The sequence below is a fragment of the Pyxicephalus adspersus genome, chromosome 5 (genome assembly GCF_032062135.1).
Source record: "Pyxicephalus adspersus chromosome 5, UCB_Pads_2.0, whole genome shotgun sequence".
NCBI classification, from domain to species: Eukaryota; Metazoa; Chordata; class Amphibia; order Anura; family Pyxicephalidae; genus Pyxicephalus; species Pyxicephalus adspersus.
In genome coordinates this window covers 82358558-82370562 of record NC_092862.1, presented here as the reverse complement: position 1 = coordinate 82370562, position 12005 = coordinate 82358558, and the positions used below count along the sequence as shown (strand labels likewise).

The 12005-nt window shown below is 35.8% G+C and overlaps 1 protein-coding gene across 1 annotated transcript in view; it reads left to right on the top strand.

Annotated features, from left to right (window-relative positions):
- Nucleotides 1–12005, top strand: part of TNS3 (tensin 3) — a 216767-nt gene that overhangs the window by 129681 nt on the left and 75081 nt on the right. The window contains exon 12 of the mRNA XM_072411956.1: nt 9758–10936. Within this exon, the coding sequence (XP_072268057.1) occupies nt 9758–10936 (1179 nt within the window). The remainder of the gene's footprint in view (nt 1–9757; nt 10937–12005) is intronic.

Genomic DNA, 12005 nt, shown 5'->3' with positions numbered 1-12005 from the left:
GATCCCCAAACAGGGAGCTGCCCCATGCTGCTGCTTACAGGCTCCCACTCCTTCCTACAGAGTGAGACGTACCCACTTCCTTGACAGCCCCAGACATATCAGTCAGGCCTGTCTGAAAACCTGGTCCGTACTGCAGTGGGACAGGAAGGCGGTGCCCTGTGCTAATTTTACAAAATAGCAACTGGAGGTCACCAAACTTCCTGGACTACTTCTATGGTAAATAACCTCTTTTCGAAGGGACCACGACCTAAAGCAGGAAAAGAAGTATCTACCATCCAGGACCTACCCTTGGCATCCAATACAATTCAATATAGATTCTTTGGACTCTAGAGATCATAAGCACAAAGCAGTAAATATGACATTCAGCAAACTTTATCTATAGGTGAATCTCAGGTGCATGTGTTTCAAATGGCATTGATTCAGTAACACAGAATGTGGTACAAATTCAGCAAAAACATTTTCAGGTCCCCTGATGGACTAATAGATTCCCCAAACTGCCTAAATCTCTGGACATATTATTGTAGCACATACAGACCTGTGAATTATGTCCATATTAATCATTGTACATACTTCACAGCATCAGTCACAATGTCTAAAGGTCTCTCTCTTTTTGTGTTTACTTCAATTTGCCATGCAAAAATAAAAAAAAAAAGCATCCCAGATTTGCTTTAGACCCCCAAATCTATTTCAAGTAAATTCCTTTAACTGCAGGAATATTAAGTTGTTTTTACATACCTGTTGTAATTTTATGTTGTTGTTGTTGTTCAAAGAAATACACATTTTCTCCTTTAAACACATTTAAATACACATACAACTTTCACAGCACCCAAAATGTCCAATTGCAATTTAGATTTGTAATTTTATAGAACGATAATTACATAAACTAAAAAACACATATATGAGTCCCCTGCATTAAAATGACTGTTGCCTATACCTGCCATTTTAGTGCACATATGTGGTTCCTGGAGCAATATTTGTATTATATTTGCTAAACTGTTTTTATAACTCATGATCATATGCACATTAGCAACTATATGGCCCAAACTACATGTGGAAGGAATGTTCTTGTTCTAGTCAAGGTGAAGGTAATGAGGTTGAGCTCTGCTGACTTTTACTATTCCATCATGTGCAAACAAAATTCCTTTTTTTTGGCTTGATTCACTAAGCTAAATGAAACATATCTAACAAGTCGAAAATTGTTTTTGCTAAGGGAACAGTCTAAAATAACCCATATGTGTAGTTCAGCTCTAACTGTGCATTGTAAAATTAGGCTGTTATATGGTTAAATGACATATCTGCGAGAGGTGGAGCCTTGCTGAATGAAATTGCTTACATGCTCATTTTCACATTTCTCCTGGGTTCTGTTCACCTCCCCCTTTTACTTTTGTGTTGCAGGAGTTCATATTTCAGATGTTTAGGGTTTTTTCTTCCCACTTGTTCTGCCTCATGTTTACTTTTAATCCAGTATCTCTGTGTATTAGTTATATACAGCTGTTCATGGCAGTGTATTTTTGCTAGCGTTGTTCCAAACTGTGATGCATTCAAGATAATTTTTTACTCCTTTTCCACGTTCCACTGCAAAGGTAAGAGCTTTTACAGCAATTCTGAAATGTGTTGTGGATTACATTCTTTAGGGATGTGTTGGGAGTGGTATGCAGAACTTGTTTGTGAACAGTGCAAAGAAGCATGTATATGGGGACATCTAGAATGGCATAGAAGAAAGTCCGAAACAATTTGCCAAACTTTCTAAAGACTTTTGTGTTTGTCCTATGCTAGAATTTATTTACTGTGGTTAGCTTATGGTTGACTTTTTTTTAAGTTAAAAGGGGATAGATGTAGGGCAACTACCAAAAGAGGGGAACAAGATGTTTGAAAGGTAACAGTATTTGAAACAGTAATTAATTCAAAACTAGCTTTCAGGTAATCACGTTTTAACATGGGCAACATTAGGAACCAAATGAAAGGCTTAGGAAGCATATATTTCTGTGTGTTTTATTCAGTTTTTTTTTCTTGCTGATCATGTTTGAATTTTGTAAATTTGTTACCTTAATAAAATTTGATTTGAAAGAGGTTAATAATCATGTAAATTAGCAGTGAAATTGATCAGGGATGTGCATACTGGTTGTAAGCAGTATTCCCAATTAATTAAAAACTCTTGTAGTTTAAGGTTTTATAATAATGTATCTGTAAAATTATTTTATCCATGGTATGTTACCTTTTAGAATAAAAGCTTATAGATGTAAGTAAAGGTTAAACAGTAACTTTGTAGCCAGTGGTGAAAACGACTGGTTATAAAATTATGACTCAAAATAAAAAAAAATGTATTTTTAGGTTACTGCTGTAAACCATTGAAGGAAATTGTAGAGGATGTTTTAACAATTTAACCCATTTGTAAAAGCAATACTTGCCTTTATGCTTACATGTCATCTCTGGAACTTATATAGAGACCAAAAAACATGGCTCATGGCCTTACTATTATGAGAAACACTGTGCAGACTTGGCTGTTATCAACTCAGGATCAAATGTTTACTTTTGTAACATTCTTGTAACATTCTCTACATTTCAGAAAATTTGCAGAGAACATATAATGTAAGAACACAGGAATTTGTTCTTTTTTTCATTCAGTATACTTGTAGTAACAAGTAGATTGCAGCCTGATAGTGACATAGGCTGAACCCATTACTATCTAGGTAAATGATATAGTGCAATTTGCTAAGAATAAGGCCAGTGGACATTAGTTTCCTTGTGCTTTTTTTTTTTAAATTGATCTCTAGGCATTAAAAATAATGAAAAATAAAATACTAAAACCAGATTTTGCTGAAGTATTTATCTACAATCCATTGATTTCCCCAAGTAATATTTTTTTTGCTGCTAGGTGTTGATGACCAGTATCATTCAACTGCCGCTAAGCCCAGGTCATCTTGAACCAGCTTTATTCTGGACATTGAAAGAAGAAGCAGCACAGCCATGACGTTCCTTCCACTCCCAGCTTTATGCCTTCTCTTCCAGTCACCATGCTTCTTGTTAGCACATAAACTGCTTGGAACTATGTAGTAGTATACCTAAAAAGCCTTTTGTTTGCTGTATCTTCGGTTAGCTAGTTTTCAGTACACAGAGTAGGGGAAAGTTTATTAAACCATTTCAGTTTTTTTTTTTCTTTTTACATCTGTGTCTCATTAGGAAGATTTCCCATTCTTTTTGTCCCGTAGACTCAACAGGAAGTGAAAGGATCTCTTTCTAATGTTAGGAACCCCCTCCCCCTTTGACAGCTGCCATGGGAACAAGTATTCCCAACAATAATCACTCTAAACAATTCATCCATCTTTTGCAAAAATCTATTTTTAGTGCGATTGCACAACCTATCGCTTTGTTCTCTGCCCTGCAAAGTTTGTAGTTTTATTTAAGAAAGTGCTATATTATGCATCACTGTGCAATAAATAAGGGTTTCAGATGATAAATCTGCTTAAAAGATAAGTACAAACAACGATTCAGGAGGAGGAGAGGACACTGTAGTGCTTATCTAAGAGGTGGAGGAGAGTAATACACAATAGAAAAGTTAAGAGACAGGAAAAATGGGTAGGCAGGTTTTAAAAGGTGTGTTTTGAGGGTTTATTCAAATGTATGGAAAATAGGACCAAGTCTAATGGAATAATAATGAAAGAAGATGCAAAAAGTAGGGGCAGCTTTAGAGAAGTTTAGGAGTCATGCAAGATAGAAGTTTATCAGTGAGGAAGTCGTTAGTAGATAATTGGAGGAATGGAAAGGGCCACTAGGGGTGTACATGTGTATCTGGTCAGGAATGTAGGTGGGACAAGAGCTGTGGGGTGAACTAAAAGCAAAACACAGTAGATGAAATGGAAGCTAGTGTAGAGACTTGCAAATAGAGATGGCATATGATAGATAGTAGAGGTGAGAGTCAGTTGGTGGAATGCCAAAAAAGCAGATGTTGCTCTAGTTCAGGCAAGAAATGAAAGCATTTACCTGGAGCCTGGTGGTCTCAATGGACAAAGAAGGACATATTTTTGAGATGTTGCATGGGCCTGGGTTTGAACCAGGACCTTTTTTTCTTTGTGTAGACTTTATCTGTCCTTCAGCAATAAGGAAGACCAAGCTGCTGCAAGGATTACCAACTATTTTCTCTTTTACTGGAAATGCTTTTACAAACAAACATCACACATAAATAGACACCTTTAAGGGCAATCATAATATACAGAAATAGTAGATGTACTGACAATGTATTCCTGTACTCATTTGATTGATTGGGGTTTACTCCAATATGGTATGCTACAAATGCTAATATTTAATTAACATCACTTAGATAAATACAGCATTAAGAAAAATCTAATTTTCATTAAGCGTGTTAAACTTGAATGATGTACATTTGGCTGCAAATGTGTTGTGTTCTATAGAAAAAGTAGAATACATTCAATAAATATGTGCAAATATCAGTGTGGATCAAATTTTAAAATTTAAACGCATAGAGTTTGCACAGGCATAACATAAGACCAAACGTGAGTAAATTTGTCCCACTGAGTGGTGTATGTAAATTCCAACAAACTCTAAACTTTTTGTTTTTTGCTAATGCTACAAAGAGCTTAGAGCTCCACCTGCTGACAGAAAATGAAAATGGAGATTACCCAATGGTAATATTTCATGTTTACCTTACATAAATACATAATTTCTAGTTTTTAATTTTGAACATATTAAAAGGTAAACATATTTGCAATCTAATAAGGGTTGCAATAACAGTCCTCAGAAATTGCTAATAAGAGGTAGCAAAGCTGCAGCTGTGTTTAAAGTCAGAGTTTACTTACCTTATTCTGAGAGCTTTTGAAAAATCCTGAAACGAGAATTTACAAGGCTCATTAAATATCCATTAGGAATATGCTTCCTGAGGAATTTGCTGTGCTGTTTGTTGTATCTCAAGGCATATTTGAAACTTGTGACCAAAAGATGCGCTTTATTACATAAAGGCTTTTAGTATGGAAAATACTGGAAAGTGCATGTAATTGGTGTGTTTGAAAATTCCTGTCTTTAATAAAATGTAGGAGTCTTTTAAACAAATGCAAAGATTTCTTCACATATGTATCCACCATCTTCTGCTAAAATAAAGCAGGTAAACAAAGCTGCGCACAAATTTTTCTTTTGTGCATCATGCCCATATTCTTTCAGTATTTAGAACACTGCTTTGGTAAATAGAACACATGTACTTCATTTGAAGTTATCTATGTCAATGCAATCTTAAAGGGTAACTGCACTTTTTGTATCTTTTTTGTACATCTACACTGTGAATCCTGCAATGAGACACAAGGACCTTTCATAAAAAGCACCCAAGCCAGTCAGGGCATGTACAGTGGAAACCCTGTTAGTTTTTATGGAAAAGCAATCCACCATTGGGGAGAAGTACAGCTATCCTTCAATTTTTGTGCATGTACTGTACATAAGTAATAAGTAATTAAATCACTATTTGTGCACTTATAACACAATTAAGTACTTTATTCCTCTTTGTACCCTGTTCATTTTCTCAGGAAGATTCTAAGATGTATTAAAATGTACCCTTTTTAATATATACATAGCCAGCTTCCAGGAGCCCCACCCTATCTCATTACATTGCCCATTTTTATACTTGTTGGGGTTGTTTTTCTCTTCTTCTCCAACCTTGAATTAGCATACTTATTGCAGATTTGTCTTAACATTTAGCTATCTGTTGCTGGTACCTGGAATCTTATGCAGAAACAAAGTGTGTTACTTGGTAAAAAAATACATACACAATTCACTATGTTTTATTACTTTGAAGGGTTACTGATAATTACCTTTTGATCTGCCAGAAATGCACTCCACTTCTAAGTCCTGTTGTTTGGAAGTATTGTCAGCCTGCCTAGCTGCTTTTTTCTAAATTTCTCTCTTCTTGTATGTCTTCCACAGTTCTAGCAATGATAGGGGCTGCATAGTATGTCCTGGCAAATTATGGATGTTGCTTGTATTGAAAGCATGCCATAGACACACATGTCACAGTCTTTGTACCCACAAGATATGCTTTCATTACTGTGCCACAAAAAGGTTTACAGATTACCAAAATCCCACTATATTATTTTTAACATATCTATTATTTGTTTAAACAACACTTTCTAAAAATAGGGAGTTCTTAGCAACCAGCAACTGTTAAACACCTAGATAAAATGTATATAATCTCAATATAAATATACATCTAAGTAAAATATTGCAAACCAGATTGCAATGAAGTATTTATCTAGTGTACATGGTCAGGTGTATGTAATAGGCCTCCCAGTGTACAGAGTGCATGGGGTCAGAAGTATGTTACATACAGCCCTGAGTGCAGTTTATAAGATAAAGCCTAGTGAACAGAGTGCCAGAGGGGTCCATACATTTGTAACCTATATTTGTGAACGTGTCAGGGGCATACAGCCCTGGGTTGCATGTCTTGGAAGTATATAATATACAGTACAGAGTCAAAGGTCAGGAGTATGTGACATATAGCTCAGCACACAGAGTGCAGTTGTTAGTATTACTTAACATACAACTACCCCACCGGGCAGGTGCCTTGGCCTAGAGACACCATGAATGGAAAGCCCATCTTTTGCATCAGCACTACAGAACTTATGCTATAGGGTGACATCAACCTCTCCACAGCCTAGCCATTATACGTATTTGTTGAGTTTCTGTAATAGGGAAGACAGAGTTTTGTCACTCAATATATAACAATAGAAAAGGGGAAAAGCAGTTCCTACTGACTGAAGTCTTCTTTCACAATATACAGTTTGCTTGTTATATAAAAATCCCAGCGTTTTTAAGGAAAGAATATTTATATCTTAATAGAAAGCAGTTACTTTAAGAATGAGGGTAAAACAGGTATTCTGAGATTTAAAGGACAGGCCTAAACACAAAGGAAAATAAAATATTTTAGTACATAAACTAGCTGTCTCTACCCTGTTTCCCCTATGATAAGGCACTGTCTTATATTTTTTGAAATGCCAAAATATGCCCTAGGTCTAGTTTTCAGGGGGATGTCTTATTTTTCCATGAAGAAGACTACAGTACACATTTATTGTTGAAAATCATGTGCCATTGATTGTCCCCTTTCTGATCACTCATGTGTCATTGATTGTCCCCTTTCTGATCACTCATGTGCCATTCATTGTCCCCTTCTGATCACTCATGTGTCATTGATTGTCCCCTTTCTGATCACTCATGTGCCATTGATTGTCCCCTTTCTGATCACTCATGTGCCATTGATTGTGCCCTTTCTGATCATTGTCCCCTTTCTGATCACTCATGTGCCATTCATTGTCCCCTTTCTGATCACTACCGTATGTGCCATTCAGTGTCCACTTCTGATCACTGACTCACTTTTTTTTGGCTTCTACGGCCGGGTAACAGACTCAGTTAGGGCAGGGATCAGCAGCTTGCTTGTCCTTTAAAGTTTCACTCTGCACTGCAGCCAGCATCGAGGAGTCACACAGAGGCACACAGTATCAGGTATCGAAGGATGTCTTATTTGCGGGGGTGCTTTAATTTAATTGTTTGAGCAAAAATTTTTTATTTGATGGGGATGCCCTATCATCGGGGAAACACGGTATGCAGTATATGAGTCAGGAATTGTGTTCCATTTTAGAAAGGGTTGTATAGTTCTAATCTTTTGCCTCTATAACCTTAAATCAGTACTGCTTGAAAATGCTTAAAAACACCTGTGCAAGCATTTTTAAACATGTTCACAACATGCATTTTTAATTTTACAATATTGCTCTGCTATGCTTTAGCAGTCTTGCAAACGTCTGCACAGGTCGGTTACCACCTGCTACTGCTCTTAGGCACCTAGGGCTCTATTTTATAAAGCAGAGAATCTGACATTCACTAAAAAATCCCCTGGTGGGAAATAATTACTGCCAGTGAAACACATGGACCTTAAAGATTCCCATTAGGGAATGTCTGATTGCCCCTATTGGTAGACATTGGGTGCCTGGGGGGAGTAAACACTGTAGTAAAATGCCCGCAGACTCCCAAGCCCTTTTTTCCCCTTTTTATTTTTATTAGTAAAGAAGAAAAATCACTAAGTACATTTTAGAGAAATTAAAAAATTAATGAATGCCAGTAGCGCCAAAAGAAACTATTGAATGTACCTCGTTGGCAGAGTAAGTATTGTCAAAGCAATTGCTGAATCAGTAAACACCTATTGGTGGATGCATAATGGTCCTAAAGCTACAGTAGTGGAAGCAGTTAAGAAACAGATTGTTTTCTCATTTATTTTTTCATATTTTAATGCTAAAGTATCTGTAAGTATGATAAAGGTGATATTGTAGTTTATTTAAGTAGTAGTCCTCTGCTTTACAGGCTTCTTTTAGTGTTATAACTTATTTGGTCTACATAACAATAAGAATTTTTGTGATCCTGTGCAGCAGCCAGTTTTAATGTTCTTACTAAAACAGCAACATCGAAATGGAAAACATTATTGCATATTTCTGTTTGATTTGATTGTGTGTTTGTGTAAGTGTGTGTGGTATAGGGAGGGGTGATTGGGTTGTTCATAATGGCAAACAGCTGCAATTATCATATTACTGAATATAACATCTTGACTGTTCAAAAGATGTGTGTTTCCAAGAAGTGTGGTCATAAATGACCTGAAGATGATATTGTCTGCAGTATAACCGTGTGTTTGATTAAGTATTAGAACCCTTCTCTTTTTCTTCTCAGCGGGTATCATTTAAAAAGAGTTTTTTTTTATTTCTTTCTAAAACAAGGGATAATATAGTCTATTTCAAGGAATTCATATTTTGCATTTTTTTGTTTACTTTAGAAACCCTGTAACCATTTCATTTTCTTGTACCCACTTATATTTAAATTTTGCAGTACTCCTCTGCTGTTCCATTCTCCATTACTGCCACTGCAAAGTGCCCTGCATAAGCAATATGTTGGAGGGGGGGAAATATTACCCTGTCTGTTCTCTCAAGTGGTCACATGCTTCCCCATATCTTTGTTTTTCAGCACCTATTCTAAAATGCACATTCTTTAATTAAACCACATTATATGTATATATATATATATATATATATATATATATATATATATTTATATTTATTTATATATTGCATTCAAACCATTTTTTCTTGTCTATTTATGCAACTTTGTAAAATAACTAGTTTTCAGGAATGTTCATATTTTTTTCTTATTCAAACTGTTTCTACCTATTTTGAAAATGTTCTTATAAAAAAATAATTCAAATTAATTTTAATGCATACAAACATTTGAATATATTCTCAAAAAATATTTTAAAATATAAAAAGATGAAACAGAGTCCACTATATAATCACCAAATACATCAAGACTTACAATTGTGTGAGACAATGATATGCCGACACTGTTTTTTCCATCTGATTGGAATGATAAAGTATTTGGGGGTCTGTGGTGGTACAGAAGGTACCAGCCGATGTAAACAACCCACTGCTGATTTACACTTCCTCCCCCTCTTAGCATGGGCAGTTGTATCCCTGAAATTGTAAAATCATCCATAGGCCTTGCCACATCTCTCTGTGTTTTTCTTACTTTCTTTTATATTATTTTTTTTTTCATATTACTGGTCTACATAATTTTAAATACAGCTGAATCCCACCATATAGTAATTCATTTTTTTTCCTCAGACAATCTAGTTAGGACTTCTAACTTTATTTTCTGTTTGGGGTTGTGAGAAGGATGTTTGCTGTGCTCTACTTCAAATACTTACATTTTCTTACTTTTTTTATAGTGCCTCACAGTCAGAGCCTTGCAGATGGAAGTGTCTATACCAGATTTGGAAATAAATCCCCAATAGATAGATCTCTTCCAGTTACTGATCACAGCTTTCCAATAAAGAGCAAGCTTGATAATACTGATCCCACTTTGTCTGGCAGCAGTGATTCTGGCCATTCTACAGATACCATTAGAACAAAAACCGTGCATAACCTTAGATCAAGAATCAAGCGAGATTTGAGTTCAAAAGAAAAGGCTGAATTGGATCGGTTATTAGATGGCTTTGGAGTAGATGTACATTTGTTCTCACAAGAGGATATGACTGATGTGCGAAGCAAATATAGTGGAACACACAATACTCTCCCAATCCAAATTCACAGAAATGGAAACACAAAGCTTAGTGATAGAGAAACTGACATTTTAGATGACGAAATGCCAAATCATGATTTACATAGCGTTGATAGCATAGGTACTTTGTCATCATCCGAAGGCCAACACTCCAACAACCTTTTGTCTTTGCATTTAAGCAGTCTTAAAAGTAGCCAAAATTCATTGCTTTCTGATGGTTGTTACAGTAACACTGCAGATGAACGTAACTATAACGTCACACCTGACCTGGGAATTAACATTGATCAAATGTTTGAAAAGTCATATAACATCAGAGAGCCTAAACAACCACAACAAACAGTATCTCAAGTTCCTCCTGATAACAACTATTCAACTCAGACCTGGGTGCATGAACAAATGATCAGCTCTCATCATTACTGTTTCTCTCCTGGTAAAGAAAATCCTTTTGGTATATCTCACAGATTTGATTCATCATTAAATATTCCCAATACATCAATTCCTCCTTCTGTATGTAATACTGGATTTAGCAACAGAGATCTTGTGCTAATGAGCACTTCAACTACTAAACAAGATGATGGCCCTGGAATTTTCAATGATTTACTATCAGTACCAAAATCTCCCAATTGGATGGAAGAAAATAATGAAGACATTGCCTCTTCTCCAACACTAGATATCGATCAGTCAATTGAACAACTTAATAAATTAATCTTGGAGCTGGATCCAACTTTTGAGCTAGAGCCAGTTGAAATAAGTTCCTGTACTACTGGTGCAAACAAACTTCTTTCTGGGTACAGTGTTCTTTCTTCACCTTTAGATGCAGAAAGGAAAAGAAAAATATTTCAAGAAGGTAAGAATATTTTTGTATCATGATGACATTACTCTACTGCAACAGCCGTTTACAATTTATTTTTACTAAAAATATAGGAAAAGCTAGAATAAATTTAGAAATTTGGTTACTAAGCTGTATGTACCACATCAAATACATAAAACATTGTTATATCTTTGGAACATATGCACATTTCCCCATATTTTTTTCTGTGCAGTGCATGTACAGAAAAATACATGTGACAAAAAATTATTTTTTCTGAAATTATTTAACTGTGCTACCTCTGCTGTACTGAATTCACAAGCGGTGTTGTCAGCCCTGCAATAGGTCTGCTTTGCTTAACTAAAGGACACCTCCCTTTTTCCCCTTAATTGCACCACTAAATTGCATTTGATATCAGAAGAATAATCAAGGAGAGCTTACAGACATTAAAGCAAACTTAAACTTACCTAATAAACAATTGTAAGCAGACAGGTTGATTACTGAAGGCAATATGCGTTCTGCAATAAGATAAACTTACCTGACACAATTTTTGAATTACACTCATCTATCTTCTTTCTGTCACAGGCACGAAAAAATATAGGCTTTTGCATAGGCTTACACAGACATTTTTTGGTGTTTTTAGATCGCTTCATATTTTTTAAGCTTTAAACAGGAAGTTGAGCTGGTGACAGTAAGGGGGTACTCTTTGTTGTTGGTTAGCAGCCATCTGGTGACCCTCCTATTACAAAAAACTTTAAAAAAAAAAAAGTATTACTGCCTACATTTCCTTCTGCCCACATCACTGAACAATAGGATTCATTTTAAAAAAAATGCCCCTTTAAAAACTGTGAATTTGGTACGGGAATGTCAGTCTCCTCTGTTCCCTGCTGCACCCGGTGGTTCCTTTTCCAACCCTCATATTACAGTAGTAATATATAGCTTTGCACGAGGTACCACTGATAACTGGCAGAAACTGAATATTGATGTATCTGAATATGTCACTTTTACCAGCAGACATTAGGGAAAAATTTCTCATTAATGGTGAAAGAACCAGGGTCTGCACATTTGACAGCTGGTGGCAGTAAGCGATAACATACAGCCGCCATTC